This window comes from Marmota marmota, unplaced genomic scaffold (assembly GCF_001458135.2).
Source record: "Marmota marmota marmota unplaced genomic scaffold, marMar, whole genome shotgun sequence".
Lineage (NCBI taxonomy): Eukaryota > Metazoa > Chordata > Mammalia > Rodentia > Sciuridae > Marmota > Marmota marmota.
Window position 1 is genome coordinate 27,034,238 of NW_026000142.1, and position 22,674 is coordinate 27,056,911.

Consider the following 22,674-nt stretch of genomic DNA (forward strand, 5'->3'; position numbering starts at 1 on the left):
AGACATATTAGTTCTTTAAAAAATGTATGAAATTTTTGTATTGCAAGTTCCCACAACATCTAAACCATTGATATCAATAAGCTATATTCACTCTCTAAAATGCAATTAACTTAGGAATTAGTAACAAAAAATAATAATTTAAAAAGAATATAGTATATGATTTAAAAGTAAAAATCCCAAAGCATGAGACTCATGGTGGGGGAGCTGAATAAAACTTACAGATGTCCAAGAGCTATTGATATCTGATTTTTTTGCAGTGGAACCTCAGCTAGTGTATATTTTTTAAAAAACAACATGACTGATTTTAGTACACAACTAGGTTTGAAGAACTAATTGATTTGGATCATTTCCTAAGCAGTCCCTTTCCACTGACTTTTGAGCTCCTCTTGGGTATAATATAAATGTGTATGCACACACTTGCATGCATGTATATGTGCATATGCACATATGTGTACAGTATATATATATATATATATATATATATATATATACACACACATATTTGTTCACAGGCTCTCTTTTTGTTCCATTAATTTATATATCCTCTAATTCTGTGTAGTATTTTATTTGAAAAATAGCAAAATAAGAATATATACCTCATAGGAATGTTTCAAGGATCAAATTAGTTAATATGAAGTACTTAAAATAGTATTTGGCACCTAATAAGTACTCAATAGATATTATCTATTGCTATTATTGCTTTGGAATATGTTTTAATATCTAATATAGTGAGACTTTCCCTACCTAATACCATTTCTGTGTACACCATTTGAAGGGGGGAAAAAGTGTGACCCCCAGGAATCTAAATCTAATAAAATAATCTTCAGTGAGGATAGTTTTAATCAATATAAAATTACCAGATTGTTAATATTTTAGCCACATTTGAGTGCTTTATTTCTAGTTTTGTCCACAAGTTTGGGAGTACTAGAAAGGTCCAAAAATTATCTGTGAAACCATAATGATATTCATCAGATTTGTCTGTAAATGAAAATGAGTCTATTGCTTAGTCTATTGCACTTTTTTTTAAAAAAACCTCTTTCTTCTTTGCCTACCATAAAAGCCCAGTTGTTAATTTAATCACTATTTTTACTACCATGCATTTTGATTCAGAAGAAAAGGCCATTACTGTATTCATTTTATTTATATATGCCTAATACATCTTTGCAACATTTTTGCTTTTGGTGTTATTTTATTTTTAATGTGTTTCTTACAGATAATTTATTTATATATTAGTTTTGTTTGTTAAACCAGTCTGAGAATCTCTTTTAATCATGAGTATTTTCATTTATAATTATTATAAAACTAATACATTTGTTCTTCTTTTGCCTCTTCTATTTGCAAACTATTTGTACTTATATTTTACATTTTGGCTTTTGTCTTTTAAATATATAAATTATGTTTGGCTATTTGAAAAGTTTTTACTACCTCTAGTTACTAATTTTAAAAGAATTTATTCTTAAATATTTCTCAAGAATCTTTTTTTTCCCTTTTTCTTTTTTTTAAAGTTGAGCTTTATAGTTATACATAGTGGTTGGGTTCATCCCAACAAACTCATAAATGCCTGGAAATTGATTTCAGTTCATGATCCCCCTTTTTCTCCCCCTTTGCCCTCCTATCCTCCCTCCCTTCTCCCATTCTCCTTTCTCTACTCTACTGGACATCTTTCATTTGGCTATTAATTTATATTTGATTGGTTCTTATGTTACCCTGTCCTTCCCTCTTCCTTTCTTTATTTTACTCTTTTGCATATGAAAGAAAACATTTGACCTTTGAGTTTCTGAGTTTGGTTAATTTCACTTAGCATGATATTCTCCATTTCTATTCATTTACTGACAAATGGCATATTTTCATTCTTTTTTATGGCTGAGTAAAACTCTATTGTGTGTATATGTATATATGTAAATATAGCACATATTAACATATGTACAGATATATATACACACATTATATATCATATTTCTTAATCCATTTACCTATTGATGGGCATCTGGGTTGATTCCATAATTTAGCTATAAACATGATGTGGCTGTATCACTGTAGTATGTTAATTTTAGATCTTTGGGAGAAATACCAAGGAGTGAGATAGTTGGATCATATGGTAGTTCCATCCCTAGGTTTTTAAAGCATCTCCATACTGCTTTCCAAAGTGGTTGTACTAGTCTACAGTCTCACCAACAATTTGCGAGTGTATCGTTTCCCCTACAACCTCACCAGCTTTATTGTTGTTCATATCCTTGGTCATTGCCATTCTGACTAGAGTGAGATGAAGGCTTAGTGTAGTTTAGATTTGCATTTCCCTAATTGCTAGAAATGTTGAACATTTTTTTTTTTGTGCATTTATTGGCCATTTGTGTTTCTTCTTTTGAGAAGTTTCTGTTTAGTTATCTTGCTTGGGTTATTTGTTTTCTGAGGGTTAAGTTTTTAAGTTCTTTGTATATAATGGTTATTAATCCCCTATTGGAGGAGTAGCTGGCCGAGATTTTCTCCCAGTCTGTAGGCTCTCTCTTCATGCCTTAATCCTTTCCTTTGTTGTGCAGAAGCTTTTTAGTTTGATGGCATCCCACTTCCTGATTCTTCATTTCCTGCATTTTGGGGATCTTGTTAAGGAAATTGGTGCCAGCACGTAGATCATGAAGTGATGACCTTGTTTTAGCACTTGCAAGGTTTTTGGTCCAATTCCTGTGTCTTTGGTCCATTTTGATTTGAGTTTTGAGCAGGGTAAGAGATAGGAGTAACCACTTTTTTATTCATATAGTAACTAGTTTTCCCAGCATCATTTGTTGAAAAGGCTAAACTTACAAAATATATTTTTGGCACCTTTGTGAAATATCAGATGGCTGTATGTATGAAGATTTCTCTTTATCTCCTATTCTGTTCTATTGGTCTTTGTATCTATTTTGATGCTAATACCATGCTGTTTTTGTTATGACAGATCAGCAGTATAATTTCAGATCAGGTATTATGATGCCTCCTGATTCATTTTCATGCTTAGTATTACTTTGGCCATTAAGCTCCACTTACAACAATCTGAAGAATTTCGAGTTTGCACTGCTATGCATCTCAAAATTCTTCCCATCAATTCCAAAATCTCAAAAAGATTCTGAACCACATAGCCAGGTTAGTCATAGCAATAACCCAACAATTTCTGTTTTGGTCTGCTTTTTTGCCACTGTGACTAAAGGACCCAACCACAACAACTGTCGAGGAGGAAAAGTTTATGTGGGGCCTTACAGTTTCAGAGGTCTCAATCCATAGACAGCCAACTCCATTCCTTGGGACTCATGTGAAGAGTGTAGCAGAGGGAAGTAGCTCACATGTTGATCAGGAAGTAGAGAGAGAGGTTTCCCCTTGCCAGATTCAAATATGTACCCCAAAGCCATGCCCCAATTCCCACCTCCTCCAGTCACACCCTCACCCTACCACTTTAGTTATTATTCAGTTAATCCTTATCAGGGGATTAATTCACTGATGGGTTAAGATTCTTATAACTCAATCATTTCTCCTCTGAACCTTCTTCCATTGTCTCACATGTGAGCTTTTGGGGGATACCAAATCTAAACCATAACATGCTTTGTGGCCTAGAATATGATCTATTTTGGAAAAAGTTCCATGTGCAGCTAGAGAAGGTAAATTCAGCAACTTAGGGGTGGAATATTCTGAGTGTCTATGAGGTGCATCTGATTTATAGTGTTATAGGTTGGTGATATCTTCGTTGATTTTATGTTTTGATGACCTGTCTATTGAGATAAGGGTATATTGACATCACCCAGAATTATTGTGTTCAGGTCCATGTGGGATTTAATGTCATGAAGTATTTTTTCCATGTAATTGGGTGTATTGATATTAGGACATAAATGTTTATTATCTTTATATGTTCTTGTTGTATTATTTCCTTTACTAGGATGTAGTGGATTTATTTGTCCTTCTGATTAATTTTTGCTTGAAATCCACTTTGTCAGATATGCAAATAGCTACTCCTGATTGTTTTCTTGGATCATATGTATAGAATATTTTTTTGCCATCCTTTTACCTTCAGCCTGTGGGTATCTTGCCTATAAATGAGTCTGTTATAAACAGCATATAGTTGGATCTTGTTTTTGATCCATTCTGCTAATCTGTCTTTTGGGAAGTTGAGCCCATTAACATTCAGGGTTAGTATGGATATGTGTTTATGGTTTCCAGCCATTTTGATTTTTTTGCTATATTTTATCCTTGTCTTGATTCTCATTAAGTGGATTATTCTACTATTGAATTTCCTCTGTTTGGGACTTTTGGGAATTATTTGCCAATTCCTCTCTGGGCAGTTTATTTCTCCCTTGAATTTGAAACTGAGCTTTGCTTGGTGTAGTAACCTTGGCGGGCAGTTGTTTTATTTTAGGGATTAGAATATTTCATTCCAGTCCCTCCTTGATTTTAGGGTCTGAGCTGAGAAATCAGAAGTAAGCCTTATTAGTTTGCTTCTAAATGTGACTGATGTTTCTCATGGCTTTTAATATTTTTCCTTATTTTCTTTGTTAGGCATTTTGATCACTGTATGTATCAGAGAGCTTCTTATTTGACTAGGTCTATTTGGAGTCCTGTAAGCCTCCTATATGTGGATGTCTATCTCATTTATGATGTGGGAAAAGTTTTATATAACTATCACATTGAAAATGTTCTTTATGCCTTTAGTTTGTATTTCCATGTTCTCTTCTATCCCAGTGATTCTCAAGTTTGGTCTTATAAAATTGTTCCAGAGTTCTTGTATCCCTTCCTGTTTTTGTGTTTCTCTCTGGGCTACTAGTTGGAGCAGCCTAAGGTTGAAGCTGTTTGATATATAAGAGTCAGCCTTCCTACTTACCAGTATGAGGTAGGATGGGTTAGGAAGTACTGTCAGTTGGCATTTTGTCCATGTGGATCAGTTCCTTGTGTTCCCAGGGTATAGTTTCTGAAGCATTGTATGAGGGGAGTTCCAGCAAGTGGGGCTTAAGTCTAATAAGGTCTCAGGAGTTTGTTGGGTGGTTCCTTAATTAGAGAGACTAGATTGACCCACCCCTAGGGCTAGACAATAGTTGTTCTCTGATATAGGTGTGGTTCTCAGGAGCCTCTCAAGAAATCCACTTGTGAGGCAGTGGTGCTGATCCTCTACTCACGGCTGCCCAGGAGCATAGCCTTCCTGGGCTTAGTCCCTGAGTATATTTACCCCTATTCTCTCAGGCTTCCAGCCCACTTCAGCTGGTCATGTGAGCCAGCAGACACAAAGGAGAAGTGAGTTTGGCTCCCCTTCACCCTTCTGACTTGAACTCTTCCCCTGGGTTGAGTCTACTTTACACCTGTTTTATTACTTATATCTGCTAGACTCAGCCTCAGGTTACTCAATAGGCACCTGCCAGGATATTGTGACTCTGATGTTTTGTTTGTTTGTTTTTTGTTTTCCTAATCTCCCAGGTCCTGCAGTTTCCACAGGGGCCTCTGCCCCCCAAATGGCTCCACCTCAGCTCTCATAGGCCAGTTGAGATACAGAGCCCATTTTTTCAAGCACCAGCATACAGTGCAGTCTCTGGTCAGCTAAGATTAGGCAGCATTTTGATCTCAGGTTTTTCTGTACCAAAACTCTATTTCCCCCTGCTCTCTCTCTCTGGTGAATTTGTGCTGGTGTCACCCATGGAACCCCTGGGTTGGTTCCAATATATTGTTTCTTTTTTATTTTACCCAAATTTCTGAGTACCTAAGACATTTTGAATGTCCAATATTAAATTTTAATGAAATCCCTCTTTCACCCACCTCACTGAGAATCCATACACCTGTTGCTTTGGTTCCACATACAATACAGCTTGGAATGCAGCTTTACTCTACTCTGCCATCTTCCATCTCCAAGAATCTTCTTTATTTAAAGGTTGAACCTTGGTTCTTTACTTTCTATCTTGTTTATTTTAAATCATTCATCCTTATCTTTAGCATTCCAAAGGAAGTTTTAAAATATACTCTCTACTTCCTGAAGAATCAATTTTGGTCTTGATATCTTCAATTAGGTTATTATTCTTATTAAATTAGGTTATTATTTTTATTTAGTTTCTTTGCCATCTTTCTTATCTCCAGCAGCCATGTTTTCATTACAGAATGTATCTGAGGCCATTTTTATTTTAGCCAGTTCTCTCTATTAATTTCTCCTCTTCTCCCTTCCTCAAAAAAAATACTGTAATGTTTTTCTGTTTTCTTCTTAAAATCTTTTCCAGAGGTGTAATTTCTCAGTCTTACAAATCTTGTGCTATATTTTGTTTTTAGTGAAAACATTTCTCAGTGAATGTTCCAATCCTGGTATTTGCCAATGGATAAGTTGATTTGTTGTATTTGGAATCTCTTCCTTTCTCTATCCCCTACCCAACCCCCTCACCAGGCCCTCAACTGCTTTCCCAGGTACTAGCATTGTTCCCCTCTCATATTCCAGGTGGAAGATATGTCCATGGGTAGGGTATTATTTACTAATACAGCCCATTTAGCTGCAACAGGATATCACCTTCTGCCTTTACTGAGGGTATAGAAGGTGTCTGCAACCAGCCTGTAATGCTCCCAATGTTCTTCTTGGCTGTACACCTACCTGTAGGTTTGTGTGTGAAAACACCTCTTAGGTTTACAATGATACAATCTTCTGTCTTGGTTTATTTCCTGAAATAGTCTTTAGAAGGAATTGGTGGTATCTGAAATTAGCAATAGGAGTCCCAGTGGAAGACAGAGAGCTGGGCCAAATAGATCTTCATTCATTTCTGAAGCAGGGCTGACATATGGTAGGGAGGGCTGACACCTGGGTGTTTCTGATTAGGACAGTGTAGGAAGGTTGAGGTCAAGGTCTTCTTCCAGCAACAGGTTTTCTCTGACTCAGAAGGCAAGAATTCATAGGTCATCTATTGCTTTTCCAATACAGCTGAATTGACCTTGTATTTTGTGAAAATTCCTCAAGATTGTGGCAATAGTTTGTATCTATTGGGTCTCCCTTTCCTAAATTTTTGTCTTTTTCTTTTACAAAAATCATCAGTGGGTTTGTTAAACCTGATCACATTTTAACCTGGGAGAAAAAGACTACCTGTGTTATTAATAATTATGCCACCTAATTAAATGAACAAATGAATGAAAATAATGTTTTTATTAATAATTGTTCCATTACTATCATTTATACCTTTTCTATTACATTAAATGCTACATAATCAAATTTGGTCTTATAATGTTAACAAAATACCAATGTACAGATATTATTTTCTATTTTTAAAATATATTGATTATAGAAATTATTACTTTAATACCTACATATATGTATATGTATATGTATATGTATATATTCATATAAATATGGATTACAAGTGAAGATTTTCTCACTCTTTTCTACAGGATCGGTGATGTGGGACTAAGGCAATTTCTTGATGGCCCTTCAAGCATAAGGATAAGAGAGCTCAATTTAAGTAACTGTATGCAACTGGGTGATGCCTCTATTGTGAAACTATCAGAGCGGTATGATAAAGCAATCTTTAATAACATAGCATTAGTAATTGTATATTTGCTAATAGGAGAGATAATAGTTAGACATAAAATAAAAAACTCTAGCCATTTGGAGAACATGCCCAGAAGCTGGTCCAATCCTCACATCCTCAGTGAAACCTAATCAAATATAAAGTCATAGATTGAACTAATCTTTTGATTACATCTTATATTTCTTATTCTATCACCTAAGAGAAAGTTTGAAATGGACTTATTCATAAAGTAATGAAAATCTAGATAAGTGTGATTTCTCTGTACTGTTGTTGTTTACATGCTAACTTTTACTCCAACATTTCCAAAGGAGTATTTTGATCCTCTTGGCAGAGGTCTTGTGTTCTCCAAGGATGAAACTCAATTCCTGAAGCAAACTTATAATAATTAAGTGGGGGGAACTTAACTTTGCACTTTCAGTGGTTATTCATTGTGGTACATACATGTTAGTATTTTGTACATATTTTTTTTTGTTTTGCTTTTTAAAATTTGTAATGTGAAACAAAAAGAAAGTCTTATATAATAATATTTCTTTTATCTAACTCTATAATGTCAAGTTATTTTCTACTTTTAGGCTTACATTTATGTTCAGAAAAGGAAAATCCTTGTTTCAATACTGTTTGTTTTCCCAATAGTTTTTACATGAAGAAATCGATACTGATGATGTGATTGAAAGCTGAAATTAATTCTTTATGCTGCTTTCTTTCAGCTGCCGTAATTTAAACTACTTGAGTTTACGAAATTGTGAACAGTTGACTGACCAAGGAATTGAATACATTGTAAACATCTTTTCCTTGGTATCTTTAGATCTTTCTGGAACAGTCATCTCTAATGAGGTAAAAAAATAGTAAAAACAGTTTGATGACTTTTATTTTTTTCCTGCAATGTACACATTTTCTGTTTTGTAAATAATGGAGAACAATAATTAATTTTATTAAGTTATTAGATTATAGAAAGAAAGTTTAGGAATATTATTATTTAAAAATATATTATTTGTAAATCAAGTCTTATTTCTCTGTTTAAAAAATAGCAAAATCTAGCAGTGTGATCCCAGTGACTCTGGAGGCAGAAAGAGGAGGATTGCAAGTTCAAGGCCAACTTCAGCAAATTAGCAAGGCCCTTGACAACTTAGTGAGACCCTGTCTCAAAATAAAAATAAAAAGAACTGGAGATGTAGCTCAGTGGTAAAGAAGTCCTGAGGCTCAAGCCCAGGTAATCCAAATCAAAACAAAACAAAAAACAACAACAACAACAAAAAAAAACAGCAAAAGTCACAACAGATCAAAGTAGTACATGAGAATCTGAAATTTATCATAGAAGTTTGGTTAGTGTGGTGATAATAATTTTACATGGCTTAAGTATATTTTTCCTGCTTATTGTACATTCTGTAAACTACCTAAGTACCTTTGATCTAAGTCTTTAGTTCAATATTAAAGACTAGAAATGGCCTCCATCATGTCCACAAAAGATACTTTTTAAGCAGCTCATTTCCTACTAGTTGCTGATACTATTCATCAGAGTTGAAACCCAAGTGTTATGGTTTGGATGTGAAGTATCTTCCAAAATCTCACCTGTGAGACAATGTAAGAAAGTTCGGAGGAGAAATGATTGGGTTGTAAGAGTCTTAACCCAATCAGTGATTAACTGAGTGGTAACTGAAGTGGTAGGGTGTGGCTGAAGGAGGTCGGAATTGGGGCGTGGCTCTGGGTATATATTTGTATCTGGCAAGTGGAGTTTCTCTCTGCTTTTCAGTCATGATGTCCTGCCTCACCTTGAGCCCTCAGGAATGAAGTCAGCTGTCCATGGACTTAGACCTCTGAAACTGTGAGCCCTCAAATAAACGTTTCCTCCTCTATAGTTGGCTACTCAGGTCTTTTAGTTGGAGCAGTGAAAAAGCTGACTAAAACACCAGGCTATATCTATTAGTACTGCCTCATTTACCAGACCAAATGAGGGTAAGTCCTGAGAGACTGGCCATGTTTTTGAAAGACTTTAATATGGACTACAGTTAAATCAGATATATAGGATTCTCTTGCTAAATTCCCCTTCATCCTCAAAAGACTAAAAGAGCCAATATCAACTGTCTATGAGGTCTTTTCTGAAAAGCTCTCTGCCTGGCAGGCAAATATTGGGCCTCTCTATGTGTATATCCAGCCTCAGTACATTTTTTTGACATGATCTGTTTCTCATTGCATTACAGACATTTGTGTTATGTGCTTATCCTTGTCCCACATTCAGTGGGCTCTTTTAGTTGCAGGATGTGTCTATTATTGGTCTAGGTTTTTTCTTGTCTTTATCTGAGTACACTTCCATTCTACTAGATGGTCTCCTCTTCCTTCCTTGGAGTTTTAGCCAAGGTGATATGCAAATTTGGGTGGAAAGTTTATATGTAGTTAACTCATTATGGTGGAGTCAGTATCTGGTCTTCTCAGTATTGTTTTCTGACCAGGATAGAATTCATTGAGGCATCCAAGGGCCTATCTTGTCTTTAGTTTGCTGTCTAGGTAGATCCCTGATGTGTGTTCCTTGTCCCACATCCAAGGCCCTTGTCCCACATTCAAGCTTTTAAGATACCTTGTCATGTCTGCCTTGCTGAGTCTTGCTGGGGTGTGGTGATCCTGCCAGGCTGCCGTAGGTCCACCATCCTCGGCAACTCCTGCAGACATTCTGCTCCCATATCATGGGTGTGTTTGTCACATATTCATGGCTACACCCTCCCCTTTCTCTGCTACAGTGCCTGACCCATGTCAGCTAGATTCCAAGTTGAGTTTGGTACTTTTGAGGCATTTTTGAGGTATCTGAGGGTTTGTACATGGAGAGGCTGGTGTCCCCCTACTCTCTTTCTTGCATTATCATTATCAGCTGCATTACCTTTGTGTTCTACTCTCTGAGCAGGCCTGTTGTGCTTTCAGCTCTCCTGAGTGACCTCGACCCAAGGTTTCAAAACCTCATCTCTTCTCACTGTCCTTCCAGCATAGTGATGGTAGTGGCTTCCTACTGCTTTGAAGCTCTAGATTGTGCCATTAGACTATTTAGCTTCTCAGTTTGTCTACCACAGATGTAGTAAATTCCCTGCTAAAATTAAATTCCCTCAGTTTTGCATACTCAGTTGTTTTCTGTTTTCCTTATTGGATCTGAACTGATAAAATGATGAGCACAGGAAAATTCTGATGCCTAGTTGATTTTTTTCAACCCACAACAGAAAGGTGGACTAAGTTTTCATTTATTCTGAGATTTCCAAGCCTATCCAGAGGTTCTAACTTTCTGTCCAGCTGAGCAGATCTGGGAAAGTCCAGAACAGACCCCTGTATAGGTAATCCCCAAGCATCTCCTCCCTTTGCTTCTCTCTGGCTCTTCTCTCTTCTTCTTTCCTCCCCCTTTTTCTCTCTGGATATTTCCTCTTCATTCTCCCTCTCCTCCACACCCCTCTTCTCTCGTCTAGCTCATCTCATTTCTCTTGGGATAGATTCTTTTTTTAAAAATATTTTTTATCTGTTCATTTTACTTATACATGACAGTAAAATGTATTTTGACATATCATACTTACATAGAGCACAACTTACCATTTTGGGGTTGTATATGATGTGGAATTTCACTGGTTGTGTATTCATGTATGAACATAGGAAAGTTATGTCCAATTTGACATAGATTGTTGATATAATCTATGGGTAGAAAAAATGATTACATGGTTTTTAAAACTGTTATGCCCCAAGGGCTTAGGCTTTTGAAGCTTAAAAGCCCAGGATTCTTTCTTTCCCCCGTGTTCTGCAGTCAGAACCCTTCCCTGACACACATGAGTAGAGTGCCCAGCTGTTGTCTGAAGGGTCACAGAGTAACAAGAATTAGAGGCTCAGAGCACATAATAAATCATCAAGATTTCATTCTCCCATAGGACTTATCACAAACCTCAAGTGCCTGGAGAACATTTGCTGAGTAAGTAGAGAGAAGGCTCAAACTTTTTTTTTTAAATTTCCAGAGAACTCATATTAAAATTTTACCAACTGTGTTTAAGTATAAAACTGAGGGATGTAGCTTAAAGTTCTATCCTCTGTTTTCATTTTCTTCAGAAGAATACACATGAAAGAGCTCTAAACAGACATCCATGGGTAAGAACACTGGTTGTTTTCTGACAAATGACTGGAATGCAGGTCTTGTGAAGGCTGTTGTTTTCTTCCTCTGAGTCAGTTAAACTCTGATCTCAAAGGCAATGACTGACAATAACAGTGCTACGACAGCTGTGGATGTTAACCTCAAACAGTCAAATTAAAATGAGTCAGCCCAGATGTCAACTTGGGCAGCTAAACACCAGCCTGGACTGTAAGTCTAATAAAGTGCAAATTTGACTACAGACTTAACATTCAGAATTTAAATTTTGGAATGTTGTAAATATTCGCCAGAGATGAAATGTGACTGACCAATTGTGCCTTTAGGGGGGAAGATTTATTATGTTTTCTAATAATTATGCCCATTCCCAATTCTTCTGAGTGAGTTTTCAGCTGAAATCCCACTATTCAATTTAGTTGACAAGTATGTATTGTACTTGGAGCTGAGGATGCCAGAGTGGACCACCCAGACATGGACCCTCTTTCTGGCACCTACATTCTAGTGGGCCACATGTTTTTGGAGTGTGATGGGTATAGAGGACAAGAGAAGAAAAACCTCACCTGGCTCAGAGAAGGAAATAAAATGAGAAGGAAGGGGAGGGGGTGGAGTGGTGAGCCAAAGAAACAGCCTTCACCAAGGTATGGAAGTTTAAAGATGTGTGGCATCAAGAAGTCCACACAACTGAGTATGGCTAGATTGTGAGGAGAGTGTTAAGAGATGTTGTTTCCAAGGCAGTCATGGGCCAGGAACCTTTAGAAATCTTTAATCTTCTATAGTTTTAGAAATGTCTAATTAAATGAGATGTTATTCATTCCTTTCCTACCCCAAGGATTATTTGAACACGAGGATACATACACACACACACACACACATCTCTCCATGTATGTACATGGGAAAATGTTTTATAGTAGTTATGAGAATTATGATTTACTAAAGACCATAGGACTCACAATTAGAGCAGTTCAATCTGTAGTTTAAGTTGCCTTAGTCACTGCCATATTTGTTGTTCAAAGGAAAAGTGAGTCAGAGCAAATGTTCCAGACGTTGTGTTTAGTGGTTTAAGAAGAGTCTTTCATTTGCCCAAATTACAAAAATTTTCATTCTGAGTAATAGGTTGTGAGTGCCTAGCATGTAGGTGATCTCCTGGAGTCTCCTCATAAACGTGAGCTCCATGAGGACTGACACTGTTTTGTTCACTGCTGTTTTCCCAGAACCCTAGGAAGTAGTAGGCACTTGATAAATCCTCACTGAATGAAGGAACAAGTGCTGGACTCCACAGTTACCCAAAAGGAATAATACCACTTCTCTGCAGCCCAGTTGGAAAGGGTAGGCATGGATACGTTAAGTACGATTTGGCGGGTGTAGTGATGGAGGCAAGCAGAGGAAAGGATCTCTGAACTCAGCCTGTCCAACACAGAGGCATGCAGCTGCCTGCTTGTTCAGGGAATTCTATGCAGCTTGGTCCTGCTAGAATGTACTGTGAAAAGGAGAGATCATTGAGAGAGTTACATGCTGTTCCAAGGAGCTTGGACTTGAACCAAGGGGATGCCAGAGTGGACCAACCAGACATGGAGGAAGGGGCATTTTGTTAGGAAGTCATAGTCAGTCTCTCGTTGCACATAGATTATTTGGGTTGTTCTAGTGGAGATGCATCAGAGGGAGAAAGACTGGAGTCAGGGAGACCAGTAGGGGTTATTTCAGTGACTAAAGAAAAAGATGAGGAGTTCTTGAACTAGTCAGAGACTAGAACTAGTGTGGAAAAGACTTATTTAAAAATATTTATTAGGTGAAACTAAAAGAACTTGATGATTGATTAGTTGTGAAAAATGAGGATCTGAGGATAAGGTGAGAGGATAAGAATGAGTTTAAAAATCTGGCTTTGGGTGGATGGAAATCCTACTTCAAAAAAGTTAGGTTATGTAAGAAATGTAACAAGTTTTGAGGGAAAAATTATTTCAGTTTTATCAGACTAGGAACCTGTGGAGTACTGAGGCCAAAGACTTGGGAGACAGATGGGTGGCTAGAGCTGCAGGTGTGGGAGTCATTAGCACAGTGGTGTGACTGTGGTCAAGATCCTCAGGGAGACCATGAGAATGAGAAAGAAGGTTTAAGAGAACCAAGTGAGTGTAGCCCGGTGTGGAGTGGAGTGAGAATAACCAACAATGTCTTATAAAGCAGAAAACCAGAAAAAGACAAAATTTGAAAGAACATTTGCCATTAATCAAACAGACACCCATTTACCCCTCTTGTGTCATTTTATAATCCTACGCCTGTCATTCCCTTCTGTCTACCCCTTATGCCTCCTTTTAGCTCCTTAAGCCAAAGTCTTTCCTACCTCAGGACCTTTGTACATATTATGCCTGTGCCTGGGATGTTATTTCTTCTATTCTTTATGTGCCTGGGTACATGTTGAGCAAATAATGATTGATAATACTGATAAGAGTTAAAGGATTTTGAAATAGCTGTTAGTGCCTTTTAAATATTTTTGGCATTATTTTCCCTATAATAAACATTGGTCATGCTGTTCATAATTATCAGAAAACCACTTTTCAACCTAGGGCACTTCTATTTGACATCAGTGGTTTTATATCATTGCTGCATTCTTTAAGAAAACAAGTCTCTAGATGTCTTTCTAAATAAGTGACATTTAGTGTCTAATGTACCTTATCTGTCACATTACAACATAGTCCCTATTTCTGTTATCTAGTTAGATGACCTCATAGTAATAATGGCTTGTTAAGACAGTTTTTTGTTTTTGTTTTTGTCCTATGACAAAATAGCTGATAAGAACAACTTATAGGAGAAAAAAATTATTTTGGCTCATGGGTTCAGGGGTTCAGTCCATGCTCGACCAACTTCATTGCTCTGGCCTGAGATGATAGTGGAATATCATGGCAGAAGGGCTTAGTGGAGCAGGGCTGCTCAGTTCATGTCAGCCAGGAAGCACAGAGAGAAAGTGATCAGAGGGACAAATATGATCCCTAAGGTCACACACCCCACTTACCTACAATTACCACCCAGTAGTTGATTCACATTATTAATCCATCCAATGGATTAATCCACTCATTAGGTTATAGATTTCATAATCTAACTCATCTCTGAACATTCCTGCATTGTCTCACACATGAGCTTTTGGTTGAGAAACCATAATGTGGCTCTTAAATTATTGGTAGCACAAAGATAGTTTTAAATTGGATTAAAAAAAATTAGAGCTGGGTGTAGAGGCACATGCCAGTAATCTCAGTGTCTTGGGAGACTGAGGCAGGAGGGATCACAAGTTCAAGGCAAGCCTCAGCAGCTAAGCAAAGTCCTAAGAAATTTAGTGAGAACTTGCCACAAATAAAAATAAAAATAAAAATAAATAAATAAATAAAAGAAGAAGAAGAGGAAGACTGGAGATGTGGCTCTGAGGTAAAGTGTCTCTGGGTTCAATCCCCAGTACCAAATAAATAAACAAATATATATTCAATACTAATTGAATGTTGGCATTGTTTCACGTTAATTTTAATTGCATATGTTAAAAAGCTATCAAGTTTCAGATATTCTTAGTCAAAACAAAACAAAAAATGTATGAATAAATTATATGCTAAAATAGAAAGAAGACAATATGAAAACTGTAGCAATCTTGTGTATAGTCTATTAGTCTCTCTTTTATCTGCCCCTGCCTTCTCTCCATCCCCACTGCCACGGTTTCTTAAGTACCACTGTCCTCTAATCTCGTCTCTACTCTGCTGCAGTGTGATCTTTCAGTATGCAACTCTGAGCCTGTCGTCTCCTTACTCAGAGTTCTTGCAGGGGCTCCACAATGCTCACGGAATAAAGTCTGAGCAGTCTAGTATGGTGGCCTAGTCTTTCCAAGGGACCTCTGTTTATCTTTGCAGCTGCCTCATCAAACTTGACTCCTGCCTTTCTTCAGCTCCAGAGACTGAGCTGACCCTCCTAAGGCTTCTCACACATGCCATGCTCTTCCTGCTTCCCCATTTCTGCCCTTTGTCTGAAACACCCTCTCACTTGTCCACCCAGTAAACTTTTAACCCTTAAGTTTCATCTGTGAGAGGCTTTCCTGGAATTGTGGGCAGGCCCAGGATCTTCTCTGGCTTCTCCTGCATTTCCCATGTGCCGCCACCAAAGCAATCAGCTCATTATATTTTACTAGTTCTACACCTGCCTCCCAACAGCACTGTAAGTTTCCTGAAAGCAGAGACTAGGCCACCTCATCTTTAGGGTGCCTAAGGTAATGCCTAAGGATTCATAGGAGGCACACACAGTGTTGGATGAGTGAGCGAGTGAATGAATGGATCTGGCACCATTTCCTTCCTCTCAACCAAACACTTAAGGCTTCTTTAAATTCCACATTTTCTCATCAGTTCTCTGAGCTGGAGTGGGAGTGCTTACAGCTGCAGGTCTTAATCTGATGATACACTTGCAAGAGACCACCCATCTGCCTGGAACACACACAAATAAAGCCTGAGGCCCAGTAAAGCAAATCTCTAAGGTAGGAAACACAGGAAATCACTTGGGATTCAAGAAAGAGGAAGACTGAGAGTTAAAAGGAAGCAGGGTAACTTGGAGACAAAAGAATTTGCCTTTAATTTTCAAAAAGCACATAACCAGAAGTCAGCCAGGGGTCTTCTGTGAATCTGCTGGTCCCTTAAGTCATGACAGTGGTTTCTCTTCACAAAGTCTTCAGTCCCTTGTCTCCTGTTACCAACAAAAGTGCCCACTAAAAACTGTGCAAACAGAAGTGACCAATAGAAGCCTGTCTCTTCCCTCAGGAAGGATCTTTGACAGCATAGCCCCCTTCCTCGACCCCCATTAGGTGGAAGCAAGCAGGCTCAAAATGAGCTGCTCTAAAACCAAGTAACACAGACCAATTTTTTCTCCCTCCAACTCATCGTATGTAGAGGACTTATTTCTATGTGTTGGACAAAGCCTGCTGTTCTTCAGACTTGTAGATCAGTAAACTAGGTCAGAAAGGTTGATAGATTCTAAAAAAGAAATGTACAAAATTCAGAATAATGAATAAGTAAAAAAGAATGAAAATAATTGAGAGGAAAAGGTAAATTATTTTTATAAAATTACAATTCCTAATTAGAGTGTAAAAGAGAAGATCTCTGGGGAGATTAAGATAAATTTTCAAGAATATTGTGCAAAACAGCATTGTCAATGATAATAGAAAGAGGCTGTGTTAATTGAGATAATATGTATTTCCAAGCATAAGTCCTGTTCTTTATTCCTAAAAAAAATGTGTTGGGCAGCAACAAACAGAGCAAATCTTTCAGAGAGAGACATATGGAATGTAGACACTGATTCAAACAATTCCAAAAGGAAGCACATTCCATCCAAGAATTCTGAGAGCGTGCCAGCAAGATAAAATTGGGTCCATAAAAAATAGATAATTTCACAGACTACTCACTCATTCAATAAATATTTATTCCCAGTCAACTGTATATCAGACACTATGCTAAGTTCAGAAAGTACTAAACTGAAAGATACAGTCCTGTGTCAAGGTACGGTCTAGTGGCAAACTAACAACAACAAAATTGACACTGTCTGTTAAAAGTCACCAAAAGCATGAGTTCAGAGGTGGGCTCACATGCCGGCTAGTGCCACAATACTGAGGCCTTGCACAAGTTACTCAACCTCTCTGTGCCTCCGTTTCCTTCTCTTTAAAACAGTAATTTTAATATTGCCTGTTTCACGATGTTATTGTAAGGATTAAATAAGACAAGATGATGCATGTCAACTGCCTGCAGAGTACCTGGCACGTGGTAAGTGCTCAGTGCACCTCAATGACTATTTATTTGAATGAGGACACAATAGGTCAGTTTGCTGCAGCGAGGGAGATGTGTTTTAGCAGCACCAATGAGTCGGGAGAGTGAGCACTTCTGGTCTGTGGTCTCTGGTGGAGTAGGTGAGGCTTGATGGTTTTGAAGAACAGCGGAAAGCTTCAGTGACATAAGGCAGAGTTCATTCTCAGTGGAGGAGGAGGCAGGTGGGATGAGGCACGAGAGAGGTTCATTGTAAGGGATCCACCATGATTCAGTGCTGGTGGGGGGCAAGCACTCTTGAGAGACTTCATTATTCATTAGTTCATTCTTCCCTCCCTCCTTGTCTTTGTAGTTCCTCCTGTATTTAAGGCACTCTTCTAGGTTTAAGTATAAAAATAGGAGTAAGACAGGAAGACATAACATCTTTCCTTGAAGATTTTATGATCCTTGGGATTTTTTTTCTACCTCATTTTCCCCTTCTGTTGAACTAGACATTTTTTGTTGTTGTTGTTGTTGTCTTGGCCAATTGACTTCTCAATAGGTTTGGATATGATTTGTCCCCAAATGTTCATGTACTGGGGGCTTGATCCCCAGGGAAGTGATATTGAGGTAAGGGAAGCTTTAAGAAGTGGGGCCTAGTAGAAGGGAATTTGGTCATGGGGGCTTCACCCTCACAATGAATTAAAATTTTTTTCATGAGAGTAGGTTGTTATAGAGCAAGGGCATGGGCTCTTATGTTATGACTCAGTGAAGGGGACCCTACAAAGGAAGCCAGCACCATGCTGTTGGGAGGCTCTAGCTGCCAGGATTGGAAGGCAGATAAGTCTCTTTACTTCTAAAGTCGCCAGACTATACTTTTGCAATGGTTTATCTCACGACTATGCATGAGAGATTTGTTTTAGCATGTGTACCTTAAAGTCTATAGGCTACTGGGCCTAAAGACTATTGAAAAATGAAGAAAAATTATTTAAAATATGGACTAGGGCTGGGGATGTGGCTCAAGTGGTAGCGCACTCGCCTGGCATGCGCGGGGCGCTGGGTTCAATCCTCAGCACCACATAAAAATAAAATATGTTGTGTCCATCAAAAAAACTAAAAAATAAATATTAAAAAATTCTCTCTCTCTCTCTCTTAAAAAAAAGATGGATTAACTATGAAGTCTTTTGTAATTTTATATATTTTTAAGAGTGATTCTTTAAAGTTTATGCTTATTTACTCTTCTGTTGTGCCTGTTATTAAATTGTTTCTAAACTAAAACAAACTGTAAGCAAGAATGATTTATAGCAATGCAGCAGCCAGATAAATTACAACATTATATTTTGTTCAAATGTTCAAATTCCATAATGCCTAGGCAATTTTTTCCAGACTTTTTCTAAAAGTACAGTATCTCAAAAGAAAAGCCATATGCAAGTTATAAAGAATAAATCTATTTCCAGAATGTTAAGCTCTGTTTAACAAGGTTTTATCCACTTAAATTCTGTATACAAAACATGGTTTGTTTTTGAATTATGGTCAAATGTTCAGTCTTATAGTGGGGCAGGGTATTGTTGCTTTTATTTTTATTAATGTATCATCTTTTGCCAATAGGTAACATAATCATACCAATCAAAATAATAACTACATTTTGTAAATTCCCCAACAGGAATTTGGGAAAATTAAAAGATGACTAGGAATGTAGCTCAGTGGTAGAACATATGCATAACATGCTCAAGGCCCTGGGTTCAGTTCACAGAACCAAAAAAAAAGTTATTAATAGGTACACAAAAAATTATTGGAACGGTTAGTGTTATGTCTGGAATAATTTTGTTTTACTCAAAACACCTCCAAAAACATTCAACAGGGGAAATGACGATAAAGAAGAATGTTTAAATAAATATCAGCAAATAAATGTAGAATGAAAAATAGGATTTAAAATTAGCATTTGGCAACTCTCAGTGTTATAATTGATTTAGGGAAGAATCAACAGTGAATATTAACATAATTGTCTGAAAGATTTTGGGAAAATAGTATCCTTGAAGTTGCAAAGAATCACACCACAGATTATTTATTAAATAAATTAGGAGAAATACTTCCATGAAGAGATCTAGTAGTCACCTTCCGAACCAAGTATCCAGTGGGATCACCAATAGTGGGGCAAACTGACCTGTGCCTTCCAATAGGATGCCACAGCACTTATGTGGTTTTTGAAGAAAAAAAAAAAAGTTTACCTTGAATCTAATCATAAGTAACAATTGGACACAAATCTAGAGTATGGCACATTCTAACAACTGGCCTGGGCTTTTCAAAAATGTCAATGTCTTAAAAGACAAAATTTAAGAAAAAGAAAAGAAAGAAAGCTAAAGAAATAAAGAGACATAACAACCGAATAAAATGTATGAACTATGACTAGGTCCTTGGAAATAAAAGGTGAATATTTACCTTTATTAACTTTAAGTTATTACTATTATTTTTCTTTGGTGTGAGAGTGATATCTATATCTCTATCTCTATATCTATATCATATATATATGTATATATATGTCATACATATATATGTATGTGTATGTATATAATATATACATGTGTGTATACATAACTACATATGTGTATACATATAGGTCACATATATATATATACATATATATACATGTATATATATGATTCTATACAGTTACAAAGAAAAATTCCTAAGAAGATGCATACAGAATAATTAGGGCAAAGCATCATAATATATGAAACTTATTTTCCAAAGATTTGGAGAATTACAACTTAAATATATAAAAGAAAATAGGTATATATATGTATAAAAATAAAATTATATTCACACACGTGAATAAAAATATGTTCATACACAAAGTCATCAACCAAATTATGGCAAAATGTTTATAGTTGGTGAATTTAAGTAAAGTATATATAGATATTTATTGTACCTTTCTTTGAACCTTCCTGTAAATTTGAATATTTTCAAAATAAAGAGTTGAGGGAAGGATATTTTATGGTTATGTTGGTGATATCCTAAACCAGGGTATCATACCTCAGCCACATAGTATATATATATACACGTATACATACCATTTCAACATTTGGTAACTAATTCATTGCTGTGTTGTCTACATTAGCTAAACAATTCCAGATGTAAACTTTGGGGAAAAATGTAACATTCAAGGATTTTTCTGTTCCCAAATGTCTTGTGTGCATGTATTCCATATTCCCTCCCACTAATCCCAATGACCCCAAACTGAACTACTTCCAAACAACTCACACTTTCCACATGAAGTCTCTGTTCATGCCATTTCCTCAGCCTGAAAACACTGTTCCCATTATTTTGCTTGCTTGTCAGAATCATAGTCAGTCTTAAGTCAAACTGTCCTTCCTCTTTAAAAGTCTTTTCTAGACCACTACTTTTTCCTTCCAACTGGAAGCAATTGCACCCTGCTGTGTGGTCCCTGTACATCTCTTTAAACATTTATCTATTCTTAGGTTATGGTCACTGTATGTGGAAAGGGAAAGTTCTGTTTATCTCTGTTGCATAGGGTGAAGCCCAGATTTCTTAGAATAATGTACAAGGCTTTTCAACTTGGTGCCTGTGTTCTTTTGAGCCTTTTGTCTTGACGTTCCCCTCAGTAAACCTGATATTAGAGCTATAATATAAGCCATTTTTGCATGTGACTTCTACATCTCTCAGATTCAATTATCTTGATTCCATGGCTTTGAAGGAACAGAGAGCTCCCTAGAATTTCTGGGAATCTCTGGAGCCTTGCATTCTCACACAATCTGCACCGCCTCTGACATCACCAGACCACCACACTAACCACTTTCCTCTATGGTTCCTTAACTGATTATGAAATTTAGCCTCCTTTTACTCTTTGAGAAAATAAAGCAAAAACCTTCCTGCAAAAGGTCTCAGGTATTGGACTAACTTCTGGAGACCAACGAAGACTTATATTACAATGATGCTTCGATTTCCCTGGAAGTGGGCATCAACCTGCCTTTGCCCACTGAGACCCAGTCACTCCATCTTGCTGGATCCTCTTTCCTCCCATTGTCTGCCCATTCTACTCTGTCCATTCCTTCCAGAAGTAAAACCTTGGCACCAGGAATCAAATTAAACAAAGTAAAGCAAAGCAAAACAAGCAGTAATATCAACAAGGCCAACAGTTTCCCCCTAAAAGGAATTCTGTGGCAACTATGTTAAATAAAAAAGGGAAAATATGTTTTAGTGAACAATTATGATTAAACATGGCATTTTGTTTTAATACTTTAATAATTCTCATAAAATTGTAAAGATTTCACAGGATGATAAATGGCATATTTAGCAAGTGCATGTCATTTGCAGCCAATCTTTAAAAATTCTAACTTGTCTACATGAAAGTAAAGTCTAAATGAAAATGTTAAGTATAATTCCATAGGATAAATTTTCCATAGGATAATAAAACACACTTGGCTACTATCAACTATAAGGCAAAGAGACAAACTTTGCATCTCTTGCTTGATATTTTCATTTAAACTATTTGTTTTTTTTTTTTATTGGGGAAATATCTAAGCTCTTCCAATTCTTCTAACATGAATAAAATATCTTCCACATCTGGAACCCAGACCACATTCAATAGCTCCACAGGGTTTGATCATTCTTTGTTTTGAAACAAGGAGGCAGAAAACATAATATGTTCCTAGCAAAAGAATCCACAGTCACAATAAAATTAAAAGAATGAACAGAGTGATTTTATTTTGGGGTGGTGTACAGAACCATCAAACAAAATTACAAATCACAGTTTAAACAGAGGCTTAAATCTAACACTTTTTCCTTTAGTTTGGACTTTTTTTTTCTCCTTTCTTTAAATGAAGAGGCCCAAAGGAGAAAAAAAAATCTAATATTTGCAGACTCCATATTCAATTATGACCCAAATGTTGCATTTAAAAATCAATAAAATGTAAACCAGAAATACAAATAAAAGGACAAATCTATAGCCATTTCTAGCATTTTCTCTGCTGACTCTGGAATCATAGAATGGTGGGGGGAGAGAGAGAGAGAGAGAGAGAGAGAGAGAGAGACTGAGGATGTTATTTTATGGAATTATAAAAGTAACAAGATCCTGAAAGCAAAACAGGAAGATGGCATCTATAAGCCACATTTGTCATATCTGAGGGTTGTGCCTATCAGTTTAGGGGGGAAAGTCCTGAGAAAGGACAATACAATCACATATTAAAAATGTAAGAGCTTAAAAGTGCAATCTATTTTGTATTCCATAAAAAGAAAATGTATTAAAACTGAAAAAGAAGTGGGCTATTAGTGAGAGATTATCTGTCAGTAGGCCTTTATA

The 22,674-nt window shown here is 36.8% G+C and overlaps 1 protein-coding gene across 1 annotated transcript in view; it reads left to right on the plus strand.

Annotated features, from left to right (window-relative positions):
• The window catches only part of Fbxl13 (F-box and leucine rich repeat protein 13), a 195,833-nt gene that overhangs the window by 132,478 nt on the left and 40,681 nt on the right, over positions 1-22,674 (plus strand). Inside the window, exons 16-17 of the mRNA XM_015488382.2 lie at positions 7,363-7,482; positions 8,210-8,336. Coding sequence (XP_015343868.1) covers positions 7,363-7,482; positions 8,210-8,336 — 247 coding nt within the window. The remainder of the gene's footprint in view (positions 1-7,362; positions 7,483-8,209; positions 8,337-22,674) is intronic.